Below are 13,630 nucleotides of genomic sequence, written 5' to 3' on the forward strand. Positions count from 1 at the left end.
AATGGGAAGGTTACTTAAATATACTGATTCAATTTCAGATTCATTTATCACGTACATCGAATCATAAAGTGAAATGTGTTGTTTGTGTTAACAACGAACACAACCTGAGGATGTGCTAGGAGCAGCCTGTAACTGTTGCCACACGTTTCGGTGCCAACATAGCGTGCCTACAATGTTCAGCAGAACAACATAAAACACACCAAAACAAAGCAGAACACCCAGCAGCAAAACAAGCCCCTCATCTCCCTCCCCACCCATCCACACCCACAGACACGGTCATAGAGAGCGACCAATCACTGAACTAACTGATGACAGGATCTCAAACTCCAGGCCTTGAACTCTTCGGTTCACCATCTCACTTGCCCTCATGCCTCCTGCTTAGACATCCAATCCTGGGGATCCAGCACTGAAGTCAGCTTTAAAACATTGCTAAATCAAAGGGACTTATTGGAATAGCTACTAGTGCAGCTGAGAGTACAAACCAACCACAGAAGAATGGCAGTCATGGAGGCTCCTGGTGTGACTGAAACAGTGGAGATTTCGGCCCCTACCACCCAGCACACTTCTAGCTAATGTTCAATCACCAAAAAACCAGCAAGCCTGACACTTCAAAGTGAGCTTGGGAACTGCTGTGCCTTTTGTATCATTGACACGTGGCTCATCCAGTTGATCCATTGATACGGCCCTGAGGGTTTCTCCATCTTTTATCATGCCTTTACAATATCTTCAGGCACTGGGAAATTGGGAAATGCAGCAATGTCTGTGTTATGATCAGGGCTTCATGGTACGTTGACATGTCTCTTAGGTCAGTTTTTTTTAAAGTTAGAGATACAGCACAGTAACAGTCTCTTCTGGCCCATGGAGCCTGTGCTACCCAATTACACCCAGGTGACATATTAACCTGCTGACCCATACATCTTTGGAATGTGGTAGGAAACCAGAGGAAACCTACAGTCACAGGGAAACATACAAACTCCATACAGACGGTGATGGGAATTGAACTTTGGTCGTGGTACTGTAAAGAATTACCCTAACTGTTAGGTTATCATGCCTCTGATCTGGAATTCCTATTAAAGTTTAGCCCTTTTTATTTACCAGTGGAGTTCACCTCTAGAATCTTATTGGCACTCTACATACCTTCTCAAGGTGGCATTGAATTGTACTTGTGATAGCCCTGTTCATTACACAGAATGCTGGAGGAACTCAGCAGGCCAGTCAGTATCTATGGGAAAGAGTAAACAGTCAACCTTACGTGAGCAAGAAATGTCATTGCCCCTGATGTTTATGACAATAAAGTAGCCTGAATTTGGACCTTGCACTATTTTTCTGTTTTAAATGTGAGTTTGTGGTTGATGGAAAATACCCAGTTTACTGTAATAATGCACTCGGACCTTACAGTCTGAATGTTCCAAACTATTGCTAAATGAAACTGTCCTCTGATGCAAAGAAGGGAGATAGTGTTGTCTTGACCTCTTTGAATAAATATATACACACTGTGATTCATCTTTTTTCCATTGTGCCTCCAGGTGGTTGTCTAATTGTTTCTTAAGATAACTGTTGAAATGTTGATTAGGAGCTCAATGTTATTTAATGATGGAAGAAAAGCTACTGTAGTTCCTAGATGACGCAATGATTTAAATGTACATGAAGGGGAAGTACCCTTGGCTTGTGGGGAATCTTTAATCTCATATTTGGACTTCAGCCAGTTCCTGCCATTTCTCTTTAATGACTTCAAATTTCAAAGTAAATTTATGAACTAAGTATGTACGTATCACCATCTAGTAGCAGATTTGGATCATTCAATGCACTGAGTTTGTTCTGCTATTCCATCTCGACTGATTTATTATCCCCCTCATCCCCATTTTTCTTTCTCCCAGTAATCTTTGATGCTCTGATGAATCAAGAAGCTACCAATCTCAGTTTTAAATATCCCCAGCAGATTCACCATCCTCTGGCTAAAGAAATTCCTCTGTTCTAAAGCGGAATTTGTATTCTGTGGCTGTGCCCTCTGGTCATTGAATCCCTGCTGTAGGAAACATGTACTCCATGCTCTCTATCTTAGACCTTTCAATAGTTGATGGGCTTCAATGAGATCCCTGCTCACTCTTTTGAACTCCAGTGGTGACAGGCCCAGATTCATTTTCTTGCAGGTAACAAAGAAATGCAGTGTAATTAATGTAAAACTACACGCAAAGACTAACAAGCAATTCATGTGCAAAAGAAGAGGAGCTCTGCAAATAGTAAACAACTAAATAAATAAATGCTGAGAATGTGAGTTAGACTCGATCGGTTTGAAGTGAATTAATATAATTTGTCTTAGTCATAGAACACTCCAGTACAGAAACGGTCCCTTCAGCCTATCTATTCCGCGCAGAACTATTAATTTGCCTAATCATGTTGACCTGCACTCAGCCCATGGCCCTGCATGCCCCTCCCATCCATGTGCTTATCAAAATTTCTCTTAAAGATTGAAATTGAACCAGCATCCACCAGTTCTGCTGGCAGCTTGTTCCACACTCTCACCACCGAGTCAAGAAGATCATCCTAATGTTCCTCTTAAACATTTCACCTTACCAACGTCCTGTTCAACTTCAACATGACATCCCAACTCCAATACTCATACTTTGATTTATGAAGGTTAACATGCCAAAATATATCTTTACAGCCACATCTACACGTGCCTCCACTTTCAGTGCATTCCCAGATCCCTTTGTTCTACCACACTCCTCAGTGCCCTACTGCTCACCATGCAAGTCCTACCCTCGTGCCCTCCCAAATTGCAACCCATCACACTTGTCTATAATATATTCCATCAGCCATTTTTCCATCTTGTTCAGATTCCACTGCAATTTTTGATGGCCTTCCTTGCTGTCCACTACTCCGCTCAATTCAAGTTCAACGTCATTCAACCATATGCATGAATACAGCTGGACAAATATAGACAGGATGTACAGCAGAACAACATCGTTACAATAAAACATTAAAAAATAATAATGTAGCCCAAGTCCCTGAGTGTCATGGCCTGTAGATTGATTGTGCATGGATGTTATCCTGGAGACATATTTCTGCAAGAACAGCCTGAAGCAGTTCTTCATATCATGCAGTGCAGACAAATGCAACCCAGCTTGTCTTCCACTCAGTGAACATTGGAGAGCACTGACGGGAAGAGCTAGCCCCCAATCCAGCGGTGTCTCCTTCCTTGGCAGCGGCAGCAGGTGGCTCCAAGGCCTGAATGAGGGCCTGGTCCACACCACAACAGAGGCCATACAGCTCTCCTGCTGTCGGTCTCGCCAATGAGCCAGTGAATCAGACTTGCAGTGTTCTGTATTACCACCATCCAACAGGATCTTGCTCTCAAAAGCAAAAACACCAAAGACAATTATTTGCACTATCATTTGAAACGCACAACGAGTTCCTAGGCTGAAGCAGGCTGCGGCCCGGAGCACAGGTGCAGTTTCATCGCTATGCAGCAACTTGCTAGTGGGATCGACTTGCAGTATTTGATGTTCTTAGCAGTGTGTTGTGATCATGAAAAAGATGTAAAGGGAAAACAATCACACTTTTAAATGGACTCAGAGAGGTCGCTGCATCTGAGCGCACCACCATCTTAATGGATATCTTGGCGTCATCAGCAAATTTGCTGATCCAGTTTACTATTATCATCCAGATGTTGATATAAATGACAAATAACAATAGACCCCTGTGGCAGAGCACTGGTCTCAGCCATCCAGTCAGAGAAGCCACCATCTGCCGTCACTCTCTGGCTTTTTCCGCAAAGTCAATGTCTAATCTAATTTACTACCTCATCCTGAACGCCAAGCAACTGAACCTTCTTGACTGGCCTCCTATGTGGACTTTGTCAAAAGCCCTTGCTAAAGTCCATGTAGACAACATCCACTGCCTTCATCAACCTTCCTGGTAACTTCTTCAAAAACTGTAAGATTGGTTAGACACCACCTACCACACACAAAGCCATGTTGAGTATCCCTAATCAGTGCCTAACTATTCAAGTGTATCCGGTTCCTTAGAATATCTCTTAGTAGCGTACTTAAGACTAATGCCAGGCTTACCGGCCTATAATTTCCAGGCTTATTCTTAGAGCTGTTCTTAAACAACAGAACAGCATAAGCTATCCCCCAATCCTCTGGCACCTCATCCTTGGCTAAGGATAGTTTAAATATCTCCACTGGGACCCCTGCAGTTTCTGCACTAGGCTCCGACATGGTCCAAGGGAACATCTTGTCAGGCCCTGGGGGTTTATTTTCCTGAACAGATCAAACGCCCGCTCCTGTGTGATCTGTATGTGGTCCATGACTTCACTGCGGATTTGCTTCACTTGTATTGACTGTGTCCATTTGAGTAAATACAGATACAAATAATCCATTTAAGATCTCCCTCATCTCTTTTGGCTCCATACATAGGTGACCTCTGTAATCTTTGAGATTCAATTTTCTCCTTTGCTATCCTTTTGATTTTACTATAACCTGTAGAAGCTGTTCTTCACCTAGATTCTCCTTCACCTTTTCCACTTGAGAAACTTCATGCCTTTTATTAGCCTTCTCGATTTCCTCCTTAAGTGTTCTCTTGCATTTGTTATACTCCTGAAGTATGTTATATGCATCTCTTCTTTTTAACCAGGTCCGCAATATCGCTCAAAAACTATGGTTCCTTAAACTCGTTATCCTTGCCTTTTATTCTGACAGGAACATACAAACTCAGTACTCTCAAAAATTCACTTTTGAAAGCCCGCTACTTACTAAGCACAGCTTTGCCAGAAATCATCCTGTCCAAATCATCATTTGCCAGGTACTTTTAGAATTTGAAATCTCAACCAGAAGACCAGACCTGCCCTTTTTCATAATTATCTTGAAGCTGATGGCATTATGATCACTGGATGCAAAGTGTTCCTTGACCCAAATTTCTGTCACTTGCCATCTCTCATTCCCCAGTAGGAGATCTTATATTGCACATTCTAGTTGGGATTTTTATGTACTGATTAAGTAAACTTCCCTGAACACATTTGCCAAACTCTATTCCATCTAATCCTTTTATATTATGGGAGTCTTAGTCAAATGTGGAAAGTTAAAATCACCTGTTATCACAACTTATGTTTCTTGCAACAGTCTGTGGTTTCTCTGTAAATCCCGTAACTATTGGGTGGTCTATAATATAATCCCATGAACATGGCCATACCTTTCTTATTCCTTGGTTCTACCCATAGAGCCTCACTAGCCAAGCTCTCCCGGCTGTCTTGTCTGAGCACTGCAACATTTTCCTTGACTATTAACGCTGCCTCACCCCCTTTAATCTCTTCAGCTCCATCACATCTAAAACGTAGAAAAATAGAAAACCTACAGAACAATACAGGCCCTTCAGCCCAAAATACTGTGCCGAACATATACTTACTTTAGAAATTATCTAGGGTTACCCATAGCCCCCTATTTTTCTAAGCTCCATGTACCTATCTAGGACCCTCTTAAAAGCCTCTACCACAGTCATCGGCAGCCCATTCCATGCACTCACCGCTCTCTGCGTTTTTAAAAAAAAAACTTACCCTTGATTCCCTCTGTACCTACTTCCAAGCACCTTAAAGCTGTGCCCTCTCGTGCTAGCCATTTCACCCTTGGGGGAAAAAAGCCTCTGACTATTCACATGATCAATGCCACTCATCAGCTTATACACCTCTATCAGGTCACCTCTCATCCTCCATTGCTCCAAGGAGAAGAGGCCAAGTTCCCTCAACCTATTCTCATAAGTCATGCTCCCCAATCCAGGCAACATCCTTGTAAATCTCCTCTGCACCCTTTCCCTCACACTTACCTAGGCTGAACTTCATCTGCCACTTCTCAGCCCAGTTTTGCATCCTATCGATGTCCCGCTGTAACCTCCGACAGACCTCCCCACTATCCACAACACCCCTAACCTTTGTGTCATCAGTAAACTTACTAACCCATCCCTTCACTCCCTCATCCAGGTCATTTATAAAAATCACAAAGAAAAGAGGTCTCAGAACAGATCCCTGAGGCACACCACTGGTCACCAACCTCCACGCAGAATATGATTCTTCTACAACCACTCTTTGCCTTCTGTGGGCAAGCCAATTCTGGATCTACAAAGCATGGTCCCCTTGGATCCCATGCCTCCTTACTTTCTAAATAAGCCTTGCATGGAGTACCTTATCAAATGCCTTGCTGAAATCCATATACACTACATCTGCTGCTCTACCTTTATCAAAAAATTCTGTCAGGCTAGTAAGGCACAAACTGCCTTTGACAAATCCATACTGACTATTCCTAATCATATTATGCCTCTCCAAATGTTCATAAGTCCTGCCTCTCAGAATTTTCTCCATCAACTTACCAGCCACTGATGTAAGACTTGCTAGTCTATAATTTCCTGGGCTACCTATGCTCCCTTTCTTGCATAAGGGAACAACATCTGCAACCCTCCAATCCTCCAGAACTTCTCCCATCCCCATTGATGATGCAAAGATCATTGCCAGACGCTCAGCAATCACTTCCCTCGCCTTCCACAGTAGCCTGGGTTATATCTCGTCCAGTCCCGGTGGTCTGTCCAACTTGATGCTTTCCAAAAGCTCCAGCAAGTCCTCTTTCTGAATGTCTATACGCTGAAGCTTTTTAGTGTGCTGTACGTCATCCCTACAATTGCCAAGATCCTTTTCCGTAGTGAATACTGAAGCAAAGTATTCATTATGTACCTGTGCTATCTCCTCCATTTCCATACACACTTTTCCACTGTCACACTTGATAGGTCCTATTCTCTCATGTCTTATCCTCTTACTCTTCACGTACTTGTAGAATGCCTTCAGATTTTCCTTAATCCTGCTTACCAAGGTCTTCTCAAGGCCACTTCTGGCTCTCCTAATTTCACTCTTAAGCTCCTTCCTGCTAGCCTTATACTTTTTATACTTTTCTAGATCTCTATTATTACCTGGTTTTTTGAACCTTTCATAAGCTTTTCTTTTCCTCTTGACTAGATTTTCAACAGCCTTTGTACACCATGATTCCTGTACCCTACCATTCTTGCCCTGTCTCATTGGAATGTACTATGCAGAACACCACGCCAATATCCTCTGCCACATTTCTAACTTACATTTCCCTGAGAACATCTGTTCCCAATTTATGCTTCCAAGTTCCTGCCTGGTAGCTTCATATTTCCCCTTACTCCAGTTATACACTTTCCTAACGTGTCTGTTCCTATCTCTCTCCAGTGCTATGGTAAAGGAGATAGAATTGTGATCACTACCTCCAAAATGCTCTCCCACTGAGAGACTTGACACCTGACGAGGTTCATTTCCCAATACCAGATCAAGTACAGTCTCTCCTCTTATAGGCTATCTACATATTGTGTCTGGAAACCTTCCTGAACACACCTAACAAACTCCACTCCATCTAAACCCCTTGTTCTAGGGAGATGCCAATCAATATTGGGGAAATTAAAATCTCCCATCATGACAACCATGTTATTATTGCACCATGTCAGAAACCGTCTCCCTATCTGCTCCTCGATGTCCCTGTTACTATTGAGTGGTCTATAAAAAAACACCCAGTAGAGTTATTGACCCCTTGCTGTTCCTAACTTCCACGCACAGAGACTCAGTAGACAAACCCTTCGTGACTTCCTCCTTTTCTACGGCCGTGATAGTATCTCTGATCAACAGTGCCTCGCCCCCACCTCTTTTGCCTCCCTCCCTGTCCTTTCTGAAACATCTAAAACCTGGCACTCTTAAGTAACCATTCTTGCCCCTGAGCCATCCAAATCTCTGTAATGGCCACAACATCATATCTCCAAGTACTGATCCACGCTCTAAGTTCATCCGCTTTGTTCATGATGCACCATGCTTTAAAATAGACACATCTCAAACCAGCAGTCTGAGTGTATCCCTTCTCTATCACCTGCCTATCCTCCCTCTCACGCTGTCTACAAGCTTTCTCGATTTATGAGCCAACTGCCCCTTCCTCTGTCTCTTCAGTTTGGTTCCCACCCCCCAGCAATTCTAGTTTAAACTCTCCCCAATAGCCTTAGCAAACCTCTCTGCCAGGATATTGGTTCTCCTCGGGTTGAAGTGCAGCCCGTCCTTTTTGTACAGGTCGTTCCTGCCCCAAAAAAGGTCCCAATGATCCAGAAATATTAATTCCTGCCCCCTGCTCCAATCCCTCAGCCATGCATCTATCCTCCACCTCACTCTATTCCTATACTCACTGTCGTGTGGCACAGGCAATAATCCCGAGCTGACTACCTTTGAGGTCCTGCTTCTCAACTTCCTTCCTAATTCCCTGTAGTCTGTTATCAGGACCTCCTCTCTTTTCCTACCTATGTTTTTGCTACCAATATGTACCACAACCTCTGGCTGTTCACCTTCCCACTTCAGGATATTGCGGACATGATCAGAAACATCCCGGACCCTGCCACCTGGGAGGCAAACTACCATCTGCGTTTCTTTCCTGCGTCCACAGAATCACCTGTTTGACCACTTAATTATAGAGTCCCCTATCACTGCTGCCATCTTCTTCCCTTCCCTACTCTTCTGAGCCATCGAGCCAGATTTTGTTGCTTCCCCCAGGTAGATTGTCTCCCCCCCCCCCCCAACAGTACTCAAACAGGAGTGCTTATTGTTAAGGGGGACAGCCACAGGGGTACTCTCTAGTATCTGACTCTTGCCCTTCTCTCTCCTGATAGTTATCCACTTGTCTATCTCCCGAGGCCCTGGTGTAACTATTTGCCTATATAGCTCCTCTCTATCGCCTCTTCACTTTCCCTGACTATACGAAGGTCATTGAGCTGTATCTCCAGTTCCTTAACCCGGTCCCTAAGGAGCTGCAGCTCAATGCACTTGGTGCAGATGTGGCCATCAGGGAGGCTGGGAGTTACCCAGACATCCCATATCTGACATGCAGTATAGAACACCGGCCTCACAGACGTACTTCCTATTCCTATTCTTCACAAGTAACTTAATTTACCTCGACCCGTTATTGCCGAAGCCCTGTTGAGCCAAAGCCCTCCTACTCTGTCGCCCGCTCTATAAAGCTGCCTTCTTTTTATACTCTTCCTGCCAATCTAACTCGCGGATGTCCACACACTTGTGCAGTTGTTTTTCAGTCAACGGAGCACTGAGTTGCTGTCCTGTCCCTGCTGCAACCAAGTCTCACCAGTGGCTTCAGTGTCATAATTCCACATGCTGATCCATGCCCTAAGCTCATCTGCCCTTTTTTTAACAATACTGCTTGCATTGAAGTACTCACAACTCTGAACATTTATGTAGGCTTAATAGCATCTTTTCCCACACCATTCCATATTTCATCATGTGGTGTGGTTCCCATGTCCCTGCAACTCTAGTTTAACCCCCTTCCCCCCCATGTAAGTCTAGCAAATCTTCCCACAGAGATATTAATCCCACTTCGGTTCAGGTGAAAACCATCTGGTTTGCACAGGTCCTTGAAGCCCTCCCTCATGTACCATTTCCTTAGATGTTAATCTTTCTGATCTTCCTATTTCTGGCCTCACCAGCAGGTGGTACATGCACCAGTCCTGATATATCAACCCTGGAAATTCTGTCATTTAACATCACCTGACGCCCCGAACTCGTGTTGCAAGGCATCATCAGTCTTCCTACCTCCGTTGATGTAGACCACACCATCACAACATTATCCCACTTAAGAATGCTGTGGACTCACCTGAGACTGACCTTTGCACCCAGGAGACAACATACCATCTGCAAATCTTGTTTTTGTCCACCAAACTGCTATCTGTTCCCTTAATCAATGAATCCCTTGGCATTACAGCATGCCTCTTCTCTCCCTTCCCTTCTGAGCCAGAGTCTGGCTCCATGCCAGAGACCTGACTGCTGTGACTTCTCTCTGCATGGTCATCACCCTCAACAATATCCAAAGTGGTATGCCTGTTACAGTCATAGTCATACTTTATTGATCCCAGGGGAAATTGGTTTTCGTTACAGTTGCACCATAAATAATAAATAGTAATAAAACCATAAATAGTTAAATAGTAATATGTAAATTATGCCAGGAAATAAGTCCAGGACCAGCCTATTGGCTCAGGGTGTCTGACCCTCCAAGGGAGGAGTTGTAAAGTTTGATGGCAGCAGGCAGGAATGACTTCCTTTGACACTCTGTGTTGTATCTCGGTGGAATGAGTGTGGCTGAATGTACTCCTGTGCCCAACCAGTACATTATGTAGTGGATGGGAGACATTGTCCAAGATAGCATGCAACTTGGACAGCATCCTCTTTTCAGACGCCACCGTCAGAGAGTCCAGTTCCATCCCCACAACATTACTGGCCTCTTATTAAGAGGAATGGCCACAGGGTTTTTCTGCACTGATTGCCATCCCCTTTCGCTCTCCTGATGGTCACCCAGTTATTTGTGTCTTGCACCATGGATGTAACTACTTTCCTCTATTGCCTGTCAATCAACCCCTCAGCACTTTGAATGATCCAGAGTTCATCCAGCTCCAGCTCCAATTCCTTAACACAATCGGAAAGAAGCTGTAGCTGGACAGGTGTAGTCATCAGGGACACTGGAGATCTTCCTGCCTTCCCACATCCTACAAGAGGAGCATTCCACTATCCTGCACTTCCCCACTGCTCTAACTGTGTAATAATAAAGAAAAATAATTAACCAGGGAAAAAACATCTTACCTGTCCTCTGACATCTGCCTCTCCTCGCTGAAGCCTCTGTGAGCCAAAGCCCGAACTCCTCACTCTAACACTGATCCAGTCACACAATAGCCACTCTGCTTAAACCCAACTTCTCTTATAGGCCTTTGCCAAGTGCCTAATTATGCAAAATCCATCTTCTCCACAGGAACTGTGGTGTGCAGAATGTCCCATCTGTCCCTGCTCTCTTCTGTTGAAATTTTGTTCTTTATAATTGAATCCTGACGTGTTTTGATTGACTCACACAAAATGCTGGAGGAACTCAGCAGGCCAGGCAGCATCTATGGGAAAAAAAGTACAGTCGACGTTTTGGGCCGAAACTCTTCAGCAGGACGAGGTCGACTGTACTTTTTTCCATAGATGCTGCCTGGCCTGCTGTGTTCCTCCAGCGTTTTGTGTGTGTGGCTTGCATTTCCAGCATCTGCAGATTTTCTTCTATGTGTTTTGATTGTGTATTATTGTTGGATTTATGACAACTATTTGTTTTTAATATAGATATCCCGATGTCAGTTGGAATTATTGACCCCAGAACTAATCCAGCTCAGTTGAATACTATTGAATTCTTATGGGACCCAACTAAACGCACTTCCGCTTTTATTCAGGTTTGTGAAGTTGGCTTCCTGTTTTAAAAGTTGTAATTAACGAGTGTAAATAATGATGTTACAGCTTGTCGAGGGTGGTGGGCTGGAGATAAGTATCTACCAAGGGAGGCGTAAGGCATTCCTTCCCTCTGCTAGCCTGCAGTTCACCCTTGGGCAGGGTGTAGCACCTCCTTGGCCCTGCTGAGCAGGGTCACATGAAACCGCGGGAGCAGGTGGTGGATGTTTGTATGAGCAGCTGGTGCACATCTCAAGTCCTGGTTATGCAACCACTGACGCCTGGCAGACACTCTCTGCAGAGTATTGATAATGGCTGGGTTCACATGACTTGTAAATACACTGTCTGGAAGAAGGCAGCGACGAACCACTTCAATAGAAGAATTTGCCAAGAACAATCATGGTCAAGACCATGATTGCCTAGGTCATATGAAATGGCACAATGGTGATGATGATACATGAGAGTGGTGATCTGATGTTTGATCTCTGATTGTACCTTATTGTTTTGTGAATAATGTTTGAAATTACACAAAAACATTTGTGTGGTTAGACCAGTTTCACTGTTGCTCGCTGTAACTTATCAATAAATGTATAAAATGCTTTATCTTGTGGTGTGGTTATTTTTACAGTATAGTTTTAAACCTAGAAATTCTGACTGTTCTTTCAGGTACATTGCATTAGCACAGAATTTACGCCCAGAAAGCACGGGGGTGAGAAGGGAGTTCCATTCAGGATTCAGATAGACACATTCAAGCAAAATGAAACTGGAGAGTACACAGATCATCTTCATTCAGCCAGCTGCCAAATAAAAGTTTTTAAGGTATTGTCTATAGATTTATTTTACGTTTAAGGTGCCTCTTCTTTTGCTACATCTTGAAGATGTTACAGCTGCTTTAGTTTTCTTGTACTGCAGAACACACAGTAAGTACATTTGTCAGATGATAAGTTTGCGCAAACTTATCATAAATCCAAAGTCCTGAGGGTTTAGAAGCCTTGATGATACAATTTGAAATAAATTCTTATTTCATGGCGTATATTTATTGGTCTGAATTTTGCAATTCAGAAAGGAGCCACCAAAGTCCATGCTTGAGTGAATTAAGTTCTGGGCTGAAAATGCAGAACTTGCAGACAGATTGAATTGACCCTCTCATATCCCCTTTGCCAATCACCTGTCCAGCTCTTGGCTCCATCCCTCCCCCTCCTGTCTTCTCCTATCATTTTGGATCTCCCCCTCCCACTTTCAAACCTCTTACTAACTTTTCCTTCAGTTAGTCCTGACGAAGGGTCTCGGCCTGAAACGTTGACTGTACCTCTTCCTAGAGATGCTGCCTGGCCTGCTGCGTTCACCAGCAACTTTGAATTGATGATGGGGGTTGGGAACAGAGGGTCGCTGAATCTTTGTCTGCGTTCCATAGTTAGATTTCACATTGAAGACACAGACGGGATCTATGTTTGGTTGGAGGGAGGTGTTGGTGGTCAATCTCTAGAATCAGACCTGGCATGGGATGTGAGATTCCATTGATTACAAAAGGAATTCCAAACCTGTAAGCTAAGAGGCAAGTGCAGAGGTGAGTTTTTCCCCATTATTTTGCTTTAGGTTAAATCATTCCCTAGCATTTTAAGTTAACTTTATTTACATGACTTCAATTTTATTTGTTCCAGGACAGATTTTACTATTTAAAATCGGACAGATTTACCTGCTCCACTCCCATCTTTGCTTTCTGTCAAAGATTGACAGTACGGGACAGGAGAACCCCTGCTGTCTGACACCCAATCTTCATTCTCATGCCTCTGTCCAACTCAAGGTGGGGGTGGTCAGTGAAATTGGCCCTTTCTCTGGCCAAGGTAAATGTGAGTTCAGTCGCGGCCCTTGCTGACAATCGTGCCCTTGTAGAATACCTGATGAAGAAATGTGTCTTTTAAAAGTTTTCGTGAGTTTCATGCATCTGCTGTAATCAAATGTTTGTGGTGATTGGCATTCTGTTTATTTCCAAGATGAAATTTTTCAGTGAAGTGGAAAAGTAGGCAAGCTAAAATCCCCTATTGCATAACCCAAGATATTCTTTTGATCTTTATGTTGGTGCATTAAAAGGTGATCATACAAGATAAAGAATCTATCTTCAATGGCCTGAAGCTCTGCGGCGCATGTATTATGGAAACATAGTCATTTTATATCATGATAGCTTGATGTGGGGCTCTATTTGTTGATACTGGGATTTTTTTTCTTCTTCAGCATTTTGGCAATTTTCTACCTTCTCTTGTCTGTTGTGGAATTTGTTACCACAGACCACTGTGGAGGATAAGTCACTGGGAATATTTAAAGCAGAAGGTGACCTGTTCT

The 13,630-nt window shown here is 43.6% G+C and overlaps 1 protein-coding gene across 4 annotated transcripts in view; it reads left to right on the plus strand.

The window, feature by feature from the left end:
• LOC134356070 (upstream-binding protein 1-like) overlaps nt 1–13,630 on the plus strand; it is a 146,880-nt gene that overhangs the window by 81,019 nt on the left and 52,231 nt on the right. For all 4 annotated transcript variants that reach the window (XM_063066637.1, XM_063066627.1, XM_063066616.1 and 1 more), the window contains 2 exons: nt 11,189–11,295; nt 11,957–12,109. In XM_063066637.1, the coding sequence (XP_062922707.1) occupies nt 11,189–11,295; nt 11,957–12,109 (260 nt within the window). The remainder of the gene's footprint in view (nt 1–11,188; nt 11,296–11,956; nt 12,110–13,630) is intronic.

The sequence above is a fragment of the Mobula hypostoma genome, chromosome 1 (assembly GCF_963921235.1).
Source record: "Mobula hypostoma chromosome 1, sMobHyp1.1, whole genome shotgun sequence".
NCBI classification, from domain to species: domain Eukaryota; kingdom Metazoa; phylum Chordata; class Chondrichthyes; order Myliobatiformes; family Myliobatidae; genus Mobula; species Mobula hypostoma.